At 37.9% G+C, this 21,803-nt stretch overlaps 3 protein-coding genes across 4 annotated transcripts; all 3 read right to left on the bottom strand.

Annotated features, from left to right (window-relative positions):
- Positions 1 to 478: 478 nt before the first annotated feature.
- Positions 479 to 1,920, bottom strand: LOC120419540 (prostaglandin E synthase 2). The gene is made up of 2 exons (XM_039582249.2): positions 1,056 to 1,920; positions 479 to 1,000 (listed from the first exon to the last, which is right to left on the bottom strand). The coding sequence occupies exons 1-2, from the start codon at positions 1,790 to 1,792 to the stop codon at positions 535 to 537; spliced, it is 1,203 nt and encodes a 400-aa protein (XP_039438183.1). The 5' UTR covers positions 1,793 to 1,920; the 3' UTR covers positions 479 to 534.
- A 645-nt stretch (positions 1,921 to 2,565) lies between these two features.
- Positions 2,566 to 3,579, bottom strand: LOC120419516 (proteasome subunit beta type-1). The gene is given in 3 exon segments (XM_039582216.2): positions 2,566 to 3,242; positions 3,245 to 3,291; positions 3,393 to 3,579. Coding segments are annotated over 3 exon segments (666 nt in total). The 5' UTR covers positions 3,476 to 3,579; the 3' UTR covers positions 2,566 to 2,706.
- A 3,826-nt stretch (positions 3,580 to 7,405) lies between these two features.
- LOC120419525 (endothelial differentiation-related factor 1 homolog) lies at positions 7,406 to 19,088 on the bottom strand. Of its 2 annotated transcripts, XM_039582237.2 has the most exons (4): positions 18,695 to 19,088; positions 18,329 to 18,489; positions 8,769 to 8,910; positions 7,406 to 7,920 (listed from the first exon to the last, which is right to left on the bottom strand). In XM_039582237.2, the coding sequence occupies exons 1-4, from the start codon at positions 18,822 to 18,824 to the stop codon at positions 7,910 to 7,912; spliced, it is 444 nt and encodes a 147-aa protein (XP_039438171.1). In that variant the 5' UTR covers positions 18,825 to 19,088; the 3' UTR covers positions 7,406 to 7,909. The 2 variants fall into 2 exon arrangements, with proteins under 2 accessions (XP_039438171.1, XP_039438170.1); XM_039582236.2 differs by having other exon boundaries at positions 7,406 to 8,910.
- Between the last annotated feature and the right edge of the window lie 2,715 nt (positions 19,089 to 21,803).

Here is a 21,803-nt window from a genome sequence, read left to right on the forward strand (position 1 = left end):
ACCAAATAAGGTCTGCAAACCATTGAATGGGAGTGGATTTTTTTTTCAAAAATTTGCTCCCGTTACCAAAAGAAATGGCTGGCTAAAAATCAAATTTCAACCAATTTGTTCAGTTCACGGAGCAAAAGATTCGTTTTTCAATTTGTGATTATGCGTAGAAGAGCAAAAGTTTACAAAAAAAAAACTATTATCTTTCCAAACATGTAAAAAAATTGGGGAGTTTCTTCTTTTATTGTGCCACTACAGCCAAAACGCTGAATTTTTTTTGGGTTTTTTTCGAAAAGGAACCGAAGGATCGGTCAATATAAATAGTATGTCTAATGTTTTGAAATCTGACGCAGTCAGTAACTCGAGTAAGACGTAATTCAACGTAAAAAATCTAGCCGAGGTTAATTTACCCTCGAACGACAGTACGTAATTCCATTGCTATATCGAATACGGTTTGAGGTCCTTCGGATTAAATAATGTAAAAGAAATCTTAAAGTCATAAATTTTATTATAGCAACAATTCTAAAATCAACACACAATTTCATCTCAAACCACCTGTCCCCGGTGGCTCATCACCTCCTTCTTCATTTCGTAGAACCAACCGCCGATTTTGCTGTTGTCCAAACAGTCCTTAAACGCCTGGCAGCCCTCCATACTGCTCAGCACTCCGAACACCGCCAAATCGGCCAAATTGGGCTGCTTTCCGCCGAGGAAGGGCGTCTTTTTCTTCTCCACCGCGACGGCCCACTTGTCGCACGCGTCGTAAATGTGTGACCTCACGTCGTCCGTCAGCTGGTGGCGCTTCTTCAGCCGCTTGGCGATCGCCCACATGGCCATGGCACCGACGTAAACCATCAGGTCGCGTTCCCACTTGGGAAAGTGCACGCCCCACTCGCCCACGTCCGAGAACCACTCGAACGTCTCGAACGCTTCGTCCTTGGTGCGGTACACGTTCGGGGAAATCAGGTGGACCAGGTGGTCGTCGGCCCAGGTGCGCCACTTGCGTTCCTCGCTGAAAAGATAGTGGTTAGTTGGATTTTAAGAAGTCATGAGGGAATATTGCTTACTCTTGTGCATCATTCTTCTCCTGCCTCTTTGCGTCCTGTAGCATCAAAAAGTACTTGTTCATGATGTCGTTCGTCTTCCTGCCCGCATCGTTCACGTACGAAATGGACGGATAGTACTTGGCCAACTCTCCAACATCCTGCTGCTTGTCCCGCAGGTAGCTCGACAGCACCGACACAATCATGCTGGAATCGGTCAGCTGCACGTACCGCCCCGACTTGGTCCGCACCAACATAATCGGCACCTTTTTCGTGTCCGACCACTTGATGCCCTGCCGGAGGACGGCGTCCACCTCCACAACCGAATACGACAACCCACTATAGTCCAAAAACGAACGCACTTTGCAGCAAAACGGACACGTCTGGAACTGGAACAGCACCAACTCCAGCCCCGAATCATCCTTCGGATTGACAACCTTCCGCGTAATCTTAACATCCGGCAACCGGTTCAAAAACGTCGGTCCCGTCTTCTCGTGAATCATGTGGTCACCGGCGTCCCCCTTAAAGTAAGTGTACCCGGACCAACCCGTCCCGAGCAGCGCCCCCACGGCCATTGCCTTCACCGCCAGCCGGAAGTTGCTTTGCGGTGCCGAAGAACCTCCCACAGGGCTGGCGTAACATCGAACCAAACTGAGCCGGGGTTGCTGCTCACGTAAGTGGTTGGTGAAGTTCCGGCCAGCTTGCGACGAAAGCCGGGCGGCGAACGTGCGGCCCACGATGCCCAACCGATAGGTGGCCATTACGTAAAAAGGGATTCACTGGTATCAAACGTAAATAACACAACCGGAGGTAATCGAACTTATTTTTGCGAAATCGGGATGTTTTTCCTTATTTTTTGTGATGGACTTTTCGCGAATCAGAACTGTCAGATGTCTTTGGCAGAAAGGGTGAAGTTAGCCCTCTAGGAAAGTACATGGAACTCGTCACGATTCGTCGAAAATAGTTTTGCAGAATAAAAAGTATATATAAACTTTTAAATTACTAAAATTTAGCATTTAATGCTGTACATCCTTACCAAAAATCATGATTAAATCGTTTAAATGGGACGAAAGGCCGTAAGAGCCATGTCGAACCGCCCCTTTCAAATATTGATCCAGATTTTCTGAGTTCAATATCCCACTTTTTCATATGATTTTTTGAGTTCAGGTACTACAACCAAAAAAAATGTTTAATAGGTTGAAATAAAGAATTCGTATGAAAAGTGAGATATTGAACTCAGAAAATCATGATTTTTGGTTCGTGTGTAAGTTTTATATGTGTTTTCGTCTAGTGGAGTCACTTCTTAAAGTTCCTGTGAACCTTTTTTTTTAATTTTTTGGGTGTTTTGAAATATTCCCTACTAAGGGAGTATTAAAAAAAGTATATTTGGATGGTTATTAAAAATTATTAATCATCAGTTTTTTACTTAACATTTGGAAAAAAGAAATTACAGGCCTTCACATCTTTCACCTTTTTCTTTCTTAAAGTTTAGCTACTTTTTTTCAGAAATAAATGAAGGACAGCTGCTTGCTCGAATGCTTATGATCATATTTAGTTATTTTATTTGGGACAGTTGAAAACGCGTTATTATCCATGATTTTTAAATTTATTGGATTAATGTGTATTGAAGCAAAAAAGAATTCCCACGCCAAAACGCGCGCGCTCGGCACCCCGCTTAATCCTTTCGCAGCTGAACGACCTCTTCCTTGATGCCATCCTTAGTGATGATGTTGATGATCACCGAATCCCCCGTGTAAATATCCCGCTCCGTAGCCGAGATGAACGTATCCTTGATGATGGACACGGCCTTCCCCAGCTGCACCGGCTCCGTACTCGCCCCGACCATGTTCTTCAGCCCGATCTGGTTGTCCAGCACCGGCTGCAGCAGCGGTCCGGCCGATCCTCCCGCACGGTACGTGGTCTTTTCGCAGTGTCCAATCGGGTCGTAGCTGTACACGACGCCGCGGCCCTCCTCGTCCAACCCGGCCAGCACGTTCGACACGTAGTACGGGAAGAAGCGCCGGTTGTACATCAGAATCGACAGCATCTGCGCTACGGCCGGCGTCGTCATGTTCTTCTGGTGCTGATCCTTGTACATTTGCATGCGCACTTTGACCAGGCTGGTCAGGGCCAGGGTGTCGCACCAGCAGCCGGTCGACGCCAGCACAGTACCCTCGGACAGCCGGAACAGCTTGTTTTGCGTGCGCGTGTGTCCGCCCCGATCACGGCAAAGTCATCGCCGGCGATGGCCACCACACTCCTGCGAAAAGAGAATCCGGATTCAAAATTAGTTTGTCATCCAACAACAGACATAACCTCACTTGAAACTAAACTAACAACATCGAAAGCAAATAAACTTACCCTCCATTAGATTCGTAGGGGTAGAACTGGACCTGGCGAACGCCGGGAACTTCGTACTCGGGGAAATTCTCGAATCCGAGCATTTTTATTCGGGGATTTCAAGAAACAAGCTAAAAACGGGACCGAAAACTACAAAAGTTGCTGACTGTTTGTTGGGCTCTCGGCAGAATATTTTGACAGACTGATTTTGTTTGACAGCGCAGCAAGGCAGGGTCGAATCGAGAAATTTTAGGGAAGCTGGTGGTGGGTGATGTTAGCTCATCGGGCGTGCACTTGTGTACACGGTCAAAAGAAATCACGCACGTTGAGTAAAAATTACACATTCTTTAATTGGGTACTAAAGCTCTGTGTAAATTTTTATGCACAGCGGTAAAAAACACGATTAAAACCATTTCTGATCACTTTTTTTAATTTTTATGCAAAAAAAGGTATTGACAAGTCAACATATTTTCGATGGATCAACTACGGTCCCCTTGGAAAAAGCTGTCAAGTAGGACCTTTTCTGTCAAGAAGGACCGTGAGGTTAATTTTTCAAAATTGATTGAAAAATCCATTTTAAACTCTTTGTGGTCGTACAAAGGGTCATTGTACTCAGAAAAATAAGCTTTATCGCTGTAAACAATGTTTTTAACAATCTAAGCTTCATTTTAGGACCCAATTCACTTTTACACGGATTTTTCTAGTAACTCGGATCCAACGTTGTGGGGTCCTTCCCTATGACCAACTGAGCTATTTTTTGTCATGAAATAAATCATTGTTAGCATCAATCAGTAACTTTGTGAACAATTATCTGATCAAGTTGGTGTCTTCGGCAAAGCCGTAGGTATTGATTTGGACTATCTAAAAAAAAAAGCAAAAAGAAATTGTTTTGCCGATATTGAGGTTTGCTTATTTTTGCGCAAAAATTCAATCATCCATCCATCCATCCATACTTTTTTAATTTCTTGAAGTACGGGCAAAAAATTTGGTTATGAAATTTGAAAAAAATGTGTTTATTTTTGAAAAATAGAAATCTTAGCCAAAAAAGGTTGACTTAAAACTTTTAATATAAAATCGAATTTGATATAAGAAAATACCTGATACGAATTTCAATAAAGCGCACTGTTTAAGAATGATTTTAAGTGACCATTTCTAAAAACATTAGTTTCGAAGAATTCAGAAAATGTCCTAATAGGTACTTCATCTAAAAAACAATGAAGATTGGATCTCTGGTTGCTGAGTTACAGCGGATAAATGAAAAACAGGCAGGAAATTGAAGCTTTTAAATTCTCACCCAAACAGCCCCCTATTTTCTAATGCCAATAACTCAACAACTAATGGTACAATTTTGCTTACCAATCCAAAGGACTACACAAATAATCAAAATCTTGAAAAATTATGCAAACTTCAGAATAAAAAATTTCAAAATTCGCAAATTCAAGAATTTTTAAATTAAAAATTCTAATATCATGGATTCAAAAAAAAATAAAATATAAATTCTTGAACTAAAAATTAAAAAATAAAAGTATTTTTTTTAAAACTAGTAACTAAAAATTGAAAAATCAAAAAAGAATATTTCACAAATTTTAAATTTCATAAATCAAAAACCTAGTTCCAAAAAATCCAAATTTAATCATTTGATATGATGAAGATTAAAAAATGCATTTTTTTTTTCGAAAATCCAAATTGAGAAAAAAATTATTTGTAATTTCCGAAGGTTTTGCCAAAAATTTACACAGGATATTCGATTCAGGTTTTTTTTTGAATTCAGAAATTTTGAAATTGGGTACTAAATCCCAATGTAAATTTTTATGTACAACGGTAAAAACACCATTGAAAACTATTTCTGATCACTTTTTTTCATTTTAATGCAAATTTTTTTTTTTGACAAGACAACATTTTTTCGATGGATCAACTATGGTCCCCTTGGAACGAGCTGTCAAGTAGGAGCTTTTCTGTCAAGAAGGACCGCGAGGTTAATTTTTCAAAATTGATTTAAAAATCCATTTTAAACTCTTTGTGGTCATTCAAAGGGATATTGTACTCAGAAAAATAAGCTTTCTCGCTGTAAACAATAATATCAGCAATCTAAGCTTCATTTTAGGACCCAATTCAAAAATCAAGGGACTTCAAAAATATTAATCCAGATTTTTAAGGGGTTACATACATGTAAAAAATCCCAAAATTTCATATTTCCAATTATTTATTAAATCCTTTCAAAAGATGATTTCCAATCATGCCTGAAAGTTTCATAAAGATATTTCATGATTTGAGTGAGTAGAAGACGATTGAAGTTTAAAGTTTTGCCATGTGCAAAGCGAACTGTCAAACTTTGTGAGCGTTTTTCTCGAAACACCGAGTTGATTTACGGGTGCCACGATATCTCGTGATGGGATGGATCAAATCGGCTGATAATTTGAGGTGAAGACTTTCAAGACATATCCCGTGTGCATGACGAAGCCCGATTTTGAAATTAAGTGTTTTGAAAAAATACAAAAATCAGAAACTGTCCATTTTTTGTATGAAAAACAGAAAAAAAGATTTTTATATTTTTTTAAAATAAACTTTTTGAAAATCGGCCTTCGTCATGCTCACGGGACCGGCTTAACAAGCCTTCACCAAAATTTTTGAGCCGATTTGGTCAAAGCAGTATTGAGATATCGTGGCACCCGTTTTTTGAAACTGCTATCTTCAAATAGCTATATCTCGGCAATGATACAATCAAATGTCTCAAATTTATTTTGCTAATAGACGAAAATGAATATTTTAATGCCCTGAAAACAGATTTTAATAAAGTTTAAGTTTGCGCTCATACCAAACTCTGACATTTTTGCCGATTTACTTGTATGTAACCCCTTAGCTAAAAATATTTTGAATGTATGTAAAATTCCTATGTACCGTTTTTTTTAAACAAATAATTGGGTCCTAAAATTAAGCTTAAATTTGTGATATTATTGTTCACAACGATAAAGCTTATTTTTCTGAGTACAATGACCCTTTGAACGACCGCAAAGGATTTAAAATGGATTTTTAATTAAATTTTGAAAAATTAACTTCACGGCCCTTCTTGACAAAAAAAAGTTCCTACTTGACAGCTCGTTCCAAGGGGACCATAGTTGATCCATCGAAAAAATGTTGTCTTGTCAATTTTTTTTTTTTTTGCATTAAAATGAAAAATGTGATCAGAAATGGTTTTTAATCGTGTTTTTAACCGTTGTACATAAAAATTTACAAAGGGCTTTAGGACCCTATTCAAACAACGTTTGTTTTGATAGTGTACGTGAGCGCCGTGTAAAAAGTGACAGTTCGTCACTTTTTAGTTTGACTTTGATCCAAGCTTCCCTGCACCGTGCGGTACACGCGGTACACTTGCACCTCGGGTTTGCTTTGCGCCTGCTTTGTTCGGTTTACACCCGTACCCGACTCACACGAACCGGGGGTATTTTGGTTCATCGTACCAGTGCACCACGACACTCTCGGTTTGCCGCGTCGGTTTTGTGTCTGGCACTCACCCATGGCATGAACCCGGTGTATTAGCCAAGGTGCTTCACTCGTTACGAGCCGAGGTACGTGCCGTGGTATGCGCTGGCGGTACAAAACGGGTTCAATACCACGACACGTACCACGGCACGCTGGGTTCATGCCATGGGTGAGTGCCAGACACAAAACCGATGGGGCGAGCCGAGAGTGTCGTGGTGCGCTGGTACGATGTACCAAGATACCAATACAAAAATGGGTTCAGGCACGTACCGAAGCTAGAAAACCAAACCCGCGGTGTGCGTTGGCACTGGCGCATGGGAAGCTTGCTTTGATCAACTAACGGGGTACAAACTAAAAAAGTGTGAAACGAAAAAGTGACCAACCACCGGGGGTTGAGTGTAACGAGTGTAGGGACACTTCGCATAGACGCCCTTGCTTCCATCACATCACCAAGGGTAAGGGAGCGACACAAATCTAAACCATGCTCATGCTGATGCAATCTTCTCTCAATGCATTGATGGACAACAAGATTAAAACAAACTAGGATTGTCGTTTAGTGTATACAACTGATGCAGATGAAATGTTACTTCTTTATTTGTTCATCATCAATAGAATCTGACAATGGTAATGATGGTAGGGGGAGGGGGAGGTTTGCTTACATAACTATTTTACCATTTTTTGTTTGCTTGATTTTTTTTTGTTGTGTTGCAAATTTACTTTACTACCGCAAGATTTAATTTTGCTCAACATGGAAACTTCTGGTGAAACGCGCTAACAATATGTAGTGAAGTGTTTTTTTTTTCCTTATTCGAAAGAAAATGGAAAATTTTTAAATATCTTTTTTTGCACCAAGATTACGTTACTTTTTTTTCAAATGCACAATTTTAGTTTACGCGAGCCGCTTTCGCTTGCGAAGCAAAGCTTGCATATTTTCTCTGTTTCTTTTAGATAGTGAGAGAGCGTGAACGGAAATTTCTGCTGGTCGATCTCTGCTATTTCCGCTTCGGCAGCTCTCCCTCTCTCTCTTCCGGTAGCTTTCGTCTAGCTTTCCTCGTGGCCTACTTATGTTCTGTGGAATATTGAGAGATCGAAACAGTTTTGTTTTGCTTCTGTTAGTTGATTTTTTTTTATAGGACTTCCACAGAAGCACGCACGGACTGCATGTGACAAACGGGAACTGGGTTGAAGAGTTAGTTGGGAATTTTCACACAAGTTAGCACACATTTGAGATGGGAAGCTGGGGGGTGATGATAGAATGACTACTTTTTCCTGTAACAAGAGAACTGACTTTTTTGCTAACCTGACAAGGGCAAGTCTCTTTTTTTCAAAATTAAAATCGACATCAAGTTAAAAGTTTTTTTGTGGATTTTACAATTAATCTGTATTTGAACTCCATCGAAACTTGGATCGCTACTGCTTACAAACTACACACCGCACATTTTGTGTTCTGCACTCTACGAGCGAGCGATAATAGTAACAAATGTAAGTAACGAATCAAAAAATGGTCGAATAAAATTGGCTCGCAAACTACTCCAAAACCTACCGCACAATTTGCCTTCTAAATTGTCTTGTTCCCACACACACACGCTGACTGATTGACTGCTAATGACGAACGAACTTAAGCGCAAACGACTAGCGTGGCGCGCATTTTTTGTTTAAAGGGAGCTCAACTCGCTTCTTATCCCTCTACACAAGCAGGACAAATGAATCAAAATGCTGCTGCTGCTGTTGTTAGTACGCACGCACATTTCTCGTTTAGTTTGTGTCTTTTTTCAAATTTTCATTTCTTCTTTCATATTAATTTGTGGTGTGTTTTGTAATATTACAAGTGTGTGTGTGTTGTTTAAAGTGTGTTCTTTTCTGTTGAATGTGTTTAGCTTCTGCCTCCCGAAAGTGTTTCATCCATTCACTTCTTACCGGGAGGCGTGAACGGAGTGCCGATCTCCTTGCCGCGCAGCTTGATGCCAATCACGCGCTCCATCTTGCCCAGGATCAGGTTGTTCGGGATGCCGCGGCCCGCCTCGTAGTCGTTCACGATCTGGGGCTTTTCGCAGATTTTCTGGAAGAAAGAAAGTAAAAAATTTTTGAGTTTTGCAACCGGATATTATGTTTGGTAAAATCAAGGCTTGTAAAAATAGAAATTTTCTTCCATTCGTCAGCCTGACTTTGACACGAACGAATGAGCGCAACGCAAAGTCACTCTCACAGTCATTTGACTCTCGCCAGCGTCGCCACCTCTCTCCTTTGTGCAGATTCAAAAGATTGCTGTCGAGCTCAGTATTCGTTTGTTTCAACTTCGTGTACGTTCACTGACGGTCTCTTTAACATGACAGCGCTTTAGTCAGCATTTAACGATCAAGTCGACGATGCAAGCTGACTGACAAGCCCATTCAATTTTTTTTGAAATTAAATATGTCTTTATTGAACTTTCTTATAATAATTACATTTCTTTTACATGCTATGTGGTATGGCCTAATGCTCTTCATCTTTGTTGTATTTTTCGTTTTATTTTTAACTGATCACATTTATTTTATTCACTTCAAATTGTTTTACATTATTGCATTGAATCGAATACATTTGGGTAAAAAAGAAAAAAAAATCACTTCAACAACTAACTTAAAACTAAATAAAAATCGCAATTCGCAATTCGCAATTCGCAATTTTCAGTGTAAGAACGGGCCTTGACCGATCTTATGCACTAGGTTCCCGACGAACACGCACTGCCCTTACACCTACATCTCACCCTTGCTCTGAGTCAGTACGAGCAGCACGCTAGAACACGCTTTGAGTGTTCGTGCCAGGCATGCACACCTTCTTTTCCGGTTACGCATTTTAACTCGGCCGGGGGTGGTACATTACGTAGGGTTTGATGTAAGTATAAGCGCCTAACCATCTATAGTGTGCCTATCAACTTTCATTAAAGCAAAAACTGTTTTATTTTAGTTTGAATTCAAAAACTAATTGTTATTTTACTGTGTATTGTTTTCTCCTGAAATATTCCCTAATGTTAAGTCGTGTTTATCTGTTGATATTTCTTATGTCGCGGTGTTTTGTTACAATTTTCTGGACCTAAGCATTTTATAAAAATTTAGCAAATGTACAATAGTAGTATTTGTGTTATTCCTTCAATCATTCCATAAATTGAGTAAGGGCTCGAACCTCACTTGTTAGAAAACAATAGACAGTAAAGGAGAATATACTTTATAAAGAAGCAATAGTAAGAGAATCATAATTGTGTGTTAAAAAATAAAAAGAATAAGCTTGATGTAGTAGATGTAGAAATAGGCAATAGTTAATAAATAGAGATAACAAACAAGCTTAGATTATTGTTATGATGGACAAGATAAAAAATTATTCAAATGAATAAATAAAGAAGTAAATCAACAAAGAATAGGCAAATGATATTTAGACTAGGTATCACTAGTACATTAGGGGAAGGTTTATTTTAAAGAAAACACACAGTTTGTTAAAGCAGCATTATTTGGAAAAAAAAAAAGAGTGACAAGCATTGAGAGATACGAGAATCAAGAGTTAATAAAATCAAAACCAAATGGTAAACAGAAGAATTAGTGGTGAAGTGCGAATCAGTAGAGCAAAATAAAAATAGGAGATAGATGGTAGCTGAGAAAGATGAGAAGAGAAATCCCGTTGTGCGATGTTTCAGGTACATCCACAGCAGTTGACTCAACATACTGCGAATCAAAACAATACCGTCTGCAATCACAAATGACTTCCCTTTCCCACATTGTCGCGCCCCTTTCTTTTAGCCGTCTCGACTCTGACCCGCGGTGGTCAAAGGTTTACGATCCGTTTCCACAGGCCACCAGCTAGGTCATCATGAAAACCAAGCCAACGTGGAGGTAAGAAAATAGGACACTCGCAAGGAACCAGAGCTATACTGTTCTGATCAAGATAATTCGGATGATCTAACAGAACTACGGATGTAGTTAGTTACGCTCCTTCCAGGATGTTCCTTACGTGGACGTCAACCGAAGAGCACGCAACAAGGTCAGTGCCATTGCATGCTCTTAGGTATCAATCCTTGGCCTGCTAAAACTAAATAAAAATCATTGAAATATTCAAAATCACTAGAACGAGTAAACTACGAACTGTACAAGCCCTTTCATATTTCGGGCAATCAGAAGGTCTTTTCCCGTATCCGCAGAATTGTAGAATTTTTGTAGCTTCTGCAGAATTCTGCTGCCAGCAAAAGTTGTAGGGCAAAAAATTTTCACTAACTTTATCGAAGGCGCCAAAGTTTATCTTTGCGTTGAATATCAGTTTTGGGAAATATGTTAAATTTTGGTTTTAGACGATTAAAATGTTCAGAAAGGTCGGCAGTAATTTCCAAACAAACAATTTTGTCGAAGATACCAAACTGATAGGAGCTATATGTGCTGAGTTCAAGCAAGATTTTTTGATAATTTAGCTCGGGCAAATTTTGACAAATACTCATACAATTGGCTTCAAGTATGACCATTCAACTACAAAATGTCAGGTGAATCATTCGTCCGAAGGTTTACGGGCTTTTTTCTTTCTTACATTTTTATTTATTTATTTTCGATCATTATTTATATGCGAGACCGGCCCGTGGCTTAATGGCTACGGCTCCCGCCTCATAAGCGGAAGGTTCAGGGTTCGTTTCCCGACCGGTCTCCTTGAAATTTTTCGACTGTAAATGAACTTTATGAACAAAAAACGCATAGAATCAGGTGGGATTCGAACTCACACCTTTGGATTGGAAGTCGGATGCTCTAGCCATTCGGCCACCAAGGGATTAATACTCCTTGAGTGAATTAATTCCGTAGTGGTGAAGTAATGTCACAAGGTCATTTACTATATAATACAACAATCCCTTCCCCAACGATTCCCCTACACACCACACACCATTATAATCTATAAATAACTCGAACCAGTTGGTACGGTATGTCCCCGGCTTCTTCTTCTTCCCCTGATGGTTCTATGAAATGTGGGATCCGTTCATAGAATCTGTCTCATGCGGTTAATGCTACGCAGTAGGCCGGGCCGCTTTAATGAGTGTAATACACTTCGGGGGTTCTCGAAAGTATTGCAATCATTAATAATGACAAGAAGGAACTTGAGGCGTAATCTAACCATAAGTTCTTCCCGGATGCTTTCTTCGGACTGGCTGCGCTTGTGTTCTATTAGATTAGATTAGATTATTTTCGATCATTATTTATATGCGTTTTTGGACATTTTAAGGCATATACAGTATACACTCAACCCCCGGTGGTTAGTCACTTTTTCGTTTGACACTTTTTTAGTTTGTACCCCGTTGGTTGGTCAAAGTCAAACTAAAAAGTGACGAACTGTCACTTTTTACACGGCGCTAACGCACACTATCAAAACAAAAGTTTGATAGTTGGTAGTTGGTGTCAAACCATCGGGGTTTGAGTGTTATCCTTTTTACAATTTATTCAGACATACGAGGCGTGTAGACAACACTCTTGTAAAAATTTGGATGTATAAAGAAATAACAGTTATGATTAAATAAGAAAATAAAAAAACGGTTGAAAAAAAAGTTACAATAAAAACTATTTAAATAATTCGAAAACTTCGAAAAATAATAATAAAAAATACTAAACAATTTTTAAGACGTAAATAAACAAACAAAACTAACAAAGATGAAGAACCTTCTTAAGAACATAAAAAAAAACAGAAATTAAAAAAATAATAATAAAAGGTTACTTAATTAACCTTAAGGTGTGTGAGGAAGGCATTAACATACTTTTGATAGGGTTGTCAGATCTTCAATATTTTGGACGCGTTTGAAAGGTTTTTTGATTGTCTATCCAACGATAGGTCGCATGATAGATCCGGACCAGGTTTCATCATATCATTTCAAACTTTTTAGATCTTCAATCTTTTTGAGTTATTGGAAAGGTCTTTTAAATACCTTCCTAAAAATGTATAACATGATGAATTCTTACAAAAACCATTTTAAAAATCTTCCGAACTTCATAATTGTTTTTTAGCATAACTTTTGAAGTACTTAACTAAACTTTATAATTTCTAATTGCGATTTATGGGTCCCCAAGACGGATCTAATCGATCTAATGAGTCCAAAACGGACAAAATCGGTTCAGCCAGTTCCGAGATAATCCAGAGCAATTTTTTTTATCAACATCCCATCACACACACAGACATTTGCTCAGATTTTGGTCCTGAGTAGATATTTAATATGTATACGTGAAAGTGGGTCTAGGAGGAAGCAAAAAAATAATCATAAAGGCACAAATCATTAAAAAAAACCTTAGCAAATTATAATGATAAAAAAATCTATCATTTAAAAATCAAACACAAAAATAAACAAAATAAAACAAAAATAAGTGTTCAGCTACAGTAGGGGAGTTTGGGGTAATATGGACAGTGGGGGTAATTTGGACACCCCTTTAAAAATCACGTTTTATTCGGATATAAAGTGAAAGCGGCAATTTAAGTGATAAGGCTAGTACTAGTAATGGCCTAGGAGTATGGATAAACCAAAAAAGTTGGAATAGGTTAAGTAGTTTTGGTATAATATGTAAAAGATTCCAAAGGCCGGTTGGCCCCGCCTTAAGTTCTAATATTTGAAGGTTGGGAAATAAGGTTTTTCAGGGGTTATATGGCAAAAAAGTAGTCAATTTTTGTTTAAGGGGGTTGCTTGGACGATGCCTGAGATATGTACGTATAAAAATTGTGCATTTTATCATTTTTTTTCATCAAAAATTGCAATTTATGATAGAACATGCTATGGGGGTAATTTGGACATGGCTTGTGGGGTAATTTGGACATACCTGAAAGCCTACCTGTCGGGTAAAAAAAGTAACTTTCATGGTTGGTTGAGTTTTTAAAGGGAATTTATTAAATTTAGAGGGATTTAAAAAGTCAAAACACTCAAAAAGGAATGTGGACAATGAGAACTTTCACAAAACCCCTTTTTTTAATTTAGATACATTTATTCTAATATTCGAATTGATGAAAATGTGATTACTGTACATTTGGCGTTCAACTAGACTCTCTTTTAATTAATTTCTTTGACATTTATAATGTCTATGCTGGTTTACAATATTATTTAAATTTGAAGGTCCACAGAATGTTATATATATATATAGTTTCAGGTTAATTAGTTCTAATATAAATCTAAATCTAAATATAAATCTAAACGATACCTTAATCACTAAAAACTATACTTGTGCCTAATCCAGAATCAATGTTTAAATCTAGGTTTAAATCATTTCAGAATGAATGATTAAATTATGTATACTACACTGAACAATTTGTTATCTTCCTATTGAAATAAAGTTGTATCACAAAATCATTATTTAAACCTTTGATGAAATATAGTGAGCAAAACAACACTTCAAAATATAAAGCAATTACAAAACCAGGTTGAAGGATACAAAACATTCTCAAAAAATCAAATGTTAAACTTATTCTTTAACATGTGTCCAAATTACCCCATAAAAGGTGTCCATATTACCCCACAAGGTATGTCCATATTACCCCACAAGGCATGTCCAATTTACCCCATAGGGGTGTTCATATTATCCCCACACAAAAATGTGGGGGTAATATGGACACCATTTAATTTTTGCGATAAAAATGGGTTTTTCATCAAAATTTATCGAAATGAATGACATTTTTCTATCAAATATGGTCTCTATTATCCTCTGGTGTCATACACATTCCTTTAAAATATCCATACAGCCCGTGGCAGAGCAATTTCCTTAGGGTGTCCAAATTACCCCACACTCCCCTACTTGTTCGGTTACTGGGTTGAGAACGTAGCCTAGTTACCGAATGCTAACTGGGCTGAACGAACAAATACGAGGGGACCACCGATGCATTATATTTTTTTCTACAAATTGTAAAATTAAAGATTGCTTATATTTCGACGTCATCGTGCTATCTTGTCACACCCGCCATTTCGGCGTTCCGAGAAAAACGCCTTTGAATGTTTGACCTTGATTAAACAAAAAACTAGAGCACGCAATGTAAACAAGAACAAACACGTTTTGTTTGGCTGACCATTCTGTGCATTGTCCCAAAGTTTGGTTGAAGTTGGTTGCTGGAGTCCCGAGTTTTAATTACAAATGCTTACGGTACTCTAACTTGTACGTGCGTCAAATGCGTTCTGACATGAAATCCCTTTGGCCAGTTGTCGCACGTACATCAATTTTCAGGGAGTGTTTTTTTTCGGTTTTTATGGAATATCTCAGGATTGGAACCGAATTTTGGAGATCTGTGAAGGTCAAAAGGTGAGGAATTGTTAGCTGCACAAAATGGCGTTCTTAACTCAATTGACCCAAAATGCAAGTGCGACAAGTTAGCACGACGGCGACGATTTGTCCACAGAGCTCACCTTTCAACTTCCCTTTAAGTCTAACTTCAAATTTCATAAAACTTAAAATAGGATTTTTAATTTGTTGAACTTACTTTCGCATCCACTGGCCCCTCGATCATTTCGGTTTGTTTTTGTTTTTTGACGTTTGTCTGCTTTTAAGTGGCCAGTTAAACAACGCCCAGTTACCGAACAAGTACTGTTTTCACAAACAATGAAATTTATCGAAAATATTTTACAATATCTTAATTATGCAGACTTTTTTTTATCAGGTACTATAAACTAATGTAAATATTGAGTCTATCCCTCTTACTCCGGTGGACAACATAATGTGTGAGAGGGATACACTCAATGTTTACATTTGTTTATAAAATATAAGTCAAGGCACGAAATCGAAACAGGGCTCATTTTCTTGTGTCTAACGGCAAATCATGTAACAGGCCAGGTTTTGATGGATCTAGACTAAATCGACCCCGCTGAGTCCGAATATCGCGGTCACGAAGCCGGATTCCTAAAGGGAAGCGAGATATTCAAGATGGCGACCAATATGGCGGCTATATAAAGAAGTCAACAATATCACACTATGAAGGTTGTCGACGTGTCAATTTTAACTAATTTCGGGCCGCTGAACCCGAATATGACCATGAATATCGGTCGCGGCGACCCAGGAGCGTGTAATCCAAGATGGCGTCCAATATGGCAAAGAGAGAATCTTCAAGTATTGGACGCCATCTTGGATTACACACTCCTGGGTCGCCGTGACTGATTTTCATGGTCATATTCGGGTTCAGCGACCCCAGATTAGTTAAATTTGATCGGTCACAGGCCTGTTACATGTTGTTTAAAAATACTTGAAGATTTTCTCTTCGCCATATTGGACGCCATCTTGGATTACAAGCTCCTGGGTCTCCGTGACCGATTTTCATGGTCATATTCGGGTTCAGCGACCCAAAATTAGTTAAATTTGATCGGTCACAAGCCTGTTACATGTTGTTTAAAAATACTTGAAGATTCACTATTCGCCATATTGGACGCCATCTTGGGTTACACGCTCCTGGGTCGCCGTGACCGATTTTCATGGTCATATTCGGGTTCAGCGACCCCAAATTAGTTAAAATCGACACGTCGACAACCTTCATACTGTGATATTGTTGACTTCTTTATATAGCCGCCATATTGGTCGCCATCTTGAATATCTCGCTTCCCTTGAGGAATCCGGCTTCGTGACCGCGATATTCGGACTCAGCAGGGTCGATTTAGCCTAGATCCATCAAAACCTGGCCTGTTACACGATTTGCCGTTAGACATGCTATTTTTGGGTTTTTAGCCTTGACTATATAGGGCCTAACCAAGAAAGGTCCAGATTTGCTCTATTAATTTTTGGGAGATTGAAGATTTTAAATTCTGAAATTTTGAGTTTTTACATTTTTAAATTTTTAACATGTTGAATTTTTGCACTTTTGAATTTTTAAATTTGTATATTATTAAACTTTTTTTTCTTGGATTGGAACTTGGATATTTTTTTATTTTTTGTTCATGTTTGTTCTCACCAACAAGAGCAGACACAACACAGCGCATTGGATAAGCTGCCAACTTGTCCACCTTTGATGCGATTTTGTAGGCTACGATGCCATGGTAGTAGCAGCAATCCAGCTTATCGTCCTTTTTGAAGCTGCGACGTCCACTCATCTGGTAGTTTTTGCCTCACCCAGATCTTCCAAATCGCCAACTGAGTTGCCCTATCCAAGTGCGGGACCGGTTAATCTTCTCGTAGAACTTTCGCGTTTCGATCTGCCAGAACAGCTACTCCATTTCGGCGCGATCACGATTCTCCAGCTGGTGTTACTTTAGCGTGAAGGCCGTTTTCTGCTGTTTTAGCGCTTGTCTATATCGTGCCACATTCTCACTGGTTGCGGCTGCTTCCTTTTCGGCCTCGGATGATTCCTCGTGTGGACAATGTACGTTGAAGATGTGATGATTGAAGAAACGACTTTCCCAATCTATCACACGACTCTGCGTTTTGTCCAACACTGTGAAGCCGGTCGCCAGATTGTTTTCGACTTCGCGCCCTTCCAGTACATGCCCTGCATTGCTATAAATTTGAAGTTGCGGGGTTTAAGCTCGTCCAACACTCGTCCACAAACGTTTTGGGTGAGTTGAAAGGATCTTGTCAACTTGGGATTACTCCCCTTGTCAATATTAAGAATTTCAGTACATTCGAGAACACCCGAACATGTAATTTCATTTCATTCATTTCATCACCCATCCAGGAACTTATTCCGTAAATCTCTTCAAAGTTTCCAGTTTATTCGGCAAAACTGAGATTTACATCCCAATGTCCACACTTAAAACTGTACTGCCATTCTGGTTATTTCTGTGGCATAATACTTTGACCTTTTTTTCTTCTTATTTTCCTCAAGTAGGTAATAATCAATTGTTGGTATTTATGTTTTTTGACCTTTTTGTGTGTTTTTGATTGAGCAGGTCACAAGAAATTGCATTAACTTATAGTACTGGTCTTAACATTTTTTAAAACTAAAAATTGATGGAATGTCAAAACACGACCAAAGTTGGTCTTAAAAATGTGTTATTTTCAATTATTATGAAAAATAATAGCATAAAAATAGTAGTTTATGCAACAAGTTGCAAAAAAAGGATTTTTTCAGCACGAGTCGTACATTTATCCAACGAGGTTCACCGAGTTGGAAAAATACGACGAGTGCTGAAAAAATCAAGTTTTGCAACGAGTTCCATACAACATTTTTTGCAATTTCAAAAAACACCCATTGAGTGAAATTTTAAGTCGAATTTTCATGTATTTTGTCAATAAATCGTTTGAATCAAAAAAATGTTGAAGTGTTACTTTTCGAAACAAGTGCTGAAAAGTTCAACTTTTCAGCACCCATTTCAGTGCTGAAAAGTAGAACTTTTCAGCATTTATTTTGAAAAGTGTTGCTATTCGATTCTGTTATTTTTGGTACAGAAAAGTAGGCTATTTCGTCGTTCAAGAATGACAGGAAAAGTAAGTAGTTTCACGACGGAATTGCAAAAAATCTAGTTACACAAGTAAGCTGTGGAAGGTTTGATTTGCAATTTGAAAACGGCAGGGTTCGTTCAGATACGCAGTACTCACCGTGGCCAGATCCTTCTGGGAGAGCCCCTTCGACTGGCGGCCCTGCATGATCAGCTTGGCCACGTCGTGCGACACGGTCCGATGCTTCAGCTCGTCCGTTTCCCGGTCCAACTTGGCGGTGTTCTTCGGTGCCGCATGCTGCTTGTTGGTGCCGGCATTAACTGTAACGCAAGAATCATCATTTAATCAATCGAACCGGTCTCCTCCACCATGTTAAAAAAATATTATTTTCAGTAACATGGCGAAATCTGACGCAAGAGTCACTGCTCCAACGGGGGGGCAAATTATTATGGCTCCTGAGTCAGAGCAGAGAGCCCCAACCTCGTGGTGAAATTGATTGCGGTCTCCCGACCCGGACTTTCTTACATTTTTGGCTGGTCTCCACAGGGATTCCCTGGCGGCGGGCCAGATTCACGGCCGTTTCAGTCTTCAAAGTGCTTGCCTTTGGGGCCTTCTTGCGGAGCACGGTCACGGTATCCCAGTCGCTTTCGGACATTTTGGAGGTTTGCTGCTGCTGCTGCTTTCTTTTTCCGACAACGAAAATTTAAGTGACGTCGCACGAATTCCGGATTTAGTTCACGCGCAAACTTGCACTGGAACCAAAACTAAGTTCTCTTTTCTCGCACACAAAAAAAAAGACTGCACTATTTTTTTCTCCTGTCGCACGCCACACGGGAGAAATTTGCGAGATTCGACTGTTCTAGAAACGCACTCGGTGAAAAACTGGCCAACTCTGCTGCTGCTGCTCCGTCGTTGCCTGTCTCGAAGAGGGGACAAAAATTCCAAAAACAAGCATGAGTCGTATTTGGCAATAATATGAAGACGAGAGCGGCTCGGGAGCACGGGTTGGCTCTTTCCGTCCGCCGGGTTGTGTCGGGGGAGAAAGCGAGAAGGGAACACGAAAGTTGACGTTTAGAACTGTCAAATTGTATCACGAACGATGTGTGGATGGGGCTGAACTGCAAGCTGTCATCTCATGCAAGTCACAGATGGATAGATGTGCAGAGTGCTGTTTTATAGAATTCGAAAAGACTGGTCTACTAGGGTGTAATGTGGTTGTATGGAAAAAAAATAAAGTTGTCCAAATTTAGCGAGCACAGCAATTTTTCAGTTCCTTTTGTGGTCCTAAACAACTCCCCAAAGTTTGCACGCAGAAAAATGTTTTGTAGAATCAGCCTGTACGAGGTTTGAATCAACAAAAATTTTGTTGGAGATAATCAACGAAAAAATTGCGTTGAAACAAACCTTGATTTTCTCGATTCCACAAAAGTCTTTTGTAGTTTTGAAAAAGCTGCTTCGACGTTTAGCGTTGATTCAACAAAAATCATGATTTTCAAATCAACAAAACGTTTTGTTGATTCAAATATGCCTTATTTTTCTGCGTGTTGGGAACGATTGGTTTAGTCCTCACTTTGCGCAATAAAGCGATTAAATTTTCAATGGGAATTTGTATGGGAAAAAACATTTTTTCTGAAATCAGAGGACTTTGGAGCATTTTTGGAGTCAAATTCTCGGTCATATTTTAGGTTAAAAAGTGAGAGACCCAAATTTTTGGAATAATAAAAATTTTGGAGTGAAACTTTCTGCAAGAACTTTTGATAATTTACTACGAACCGTGTTAAATAATTTCAAATCAATTTTTATGTTTTTGATTTTTGTAAGTTTTAAATTTTTGAGAACTCATATTTTTGAAAAGCATTTCTGATTTTAGAAATTTCTTAATATTTTATTTTATTTTTATGTTGAAGAATTTTCGAAATTTTAAACATAGAAAATATTTTTTTGTCCATTTTGATTTTTTAAATTTCAAATTCTTAAATTGTCGAATTTCTGAATTATACATAGAAAGACCATCCATGGTATTTTTTTTAAATTAATACCGAATTACGCATTTGTACCATGTTGTAGGGGTAAATTGAGAACACGCTTGAATTTAATGATTTACGTAGTCAATGTTACTATAGTACATATATGTCGAGGGGCGCATGGTAATTTTAACCCTCCAATGAGGAGAAGATGATTTTGCTACCATGCAGTTTTGAGGATGCATGGTACAATTCGACGGTAACATTTCAAAAGGCATCATGTACATTTTGACACTTTCTGGGTTATTGCATATTCTGAAAGTACTCCTAATAAGCTACATCTCCACCAAAACTGAGCAAAAGTTACTTCAGTAAAGTCTGTTTAATCATGATTTTAAATAAAGTAACATAAACAAAATCTCTGCCATCAGCCGTCCCTGTGTTTAAAGCCCTGTCAACCTGTCAAACAAAAGACTACATGAACCTCGTGACGAAAAAAAAGCATCATGAAAAAAGCGCCATGTACATTCGGCGAAGAAAAACGAATCATAACATAGCGTCTCCCTCAATGACAGCAGGGTGATACACTCAACCCCCGGTGGTTGGTCACTTTTTTGTTTGACCCTTTTTTAGTTTGTACCCCGTTGGTTGGTCAAAGTCAAACTAAAAAGTGACGAACTGTCACTTTTTACACGGTGCTCACGTACACTATCAAAACAAACGTTCAGTAGTGTGTGTGAGCTCCGTGTAAAAGGGGTGTCAAACTAAAAAGTGACCCCGTTCGTTTGACAACAGTTGGTGTCAAACCATCGGGGTTTGAGTGTATAGACGTTGGTGATTTCAAAAGAAGTTATGTTTGTTTTTCTCAAATAAAATTACTTAATTAATAATTTATTAAATTTGGATGATCAAGTATCAATAAAAGCAACGTTTTTCATCGTTTGTTATCATTAGAACATCTTATTTTGTTTTTATATTAAAATGGGAATTGAAAATGGATGCTCAACATTCAAATACGTTTTTCTCAAAAAGGATGGTGTGTACATGATGCTTTTTGAAATGTTGGCATCGAATTTAAGAATTTAGGAATTAAAGAATTTAAGAATCTAAGAATTTAAGAATTTAAGAATTTAAGAATTTAAGAATTTAAGAATTTAAGAATTTAAGAATTTAAGAATTTAAGAATTTAAGAATTTAAGAATTTAAGAATTTAAGAATTTAAGAATTTAAGAATTTAAGAATTTAAGAATTTAAGAATTTAAGAATTTAAGAATTTAAGAATTTAAGAATTTAAGAATTTAAGAATTTAAGAATTTAAGAATTTAAGAATTTAAGAATTTAAGAATTTAAGAATTTAAGAATTTAAGAATTTAAGAATTTAAGAATTTAAGAATTTAAGAATTTAAGAATTTAAGAATTTAAGAATTTAAGAATTTAAGAATTTAAGAATTTAAGAATTTAAGAATTTAAGAATTTAAGAATTTAAGAATTTAAGAATTTAAGAATTTAAGAATTTAAGAATTTAAGAATTTAAGAATTTAAGAATTTAAGAATTTAAGAATTTAAGAATTTAAGAATTTAAGAATTTAAGAATTTAAGAATTTAAGAATTTAAGAATTTAAGAATTTAAGAATTTAAGAATTTAAGAATTTAAGAATTTAAGAATTTAA

This window comes from Culex pipiens, chromosome 3 (assembly GCF_016801865.2).
Source record: "Culex pipiens pallens isolate TS chromosome 3, TS_CPP_V2, whole genome shotgun sequence".
NCBI lineage: Eukaryota > Metazoa > Arthropoda > Insecta > Diptera > Culicidae > Culex > Culex pipiens.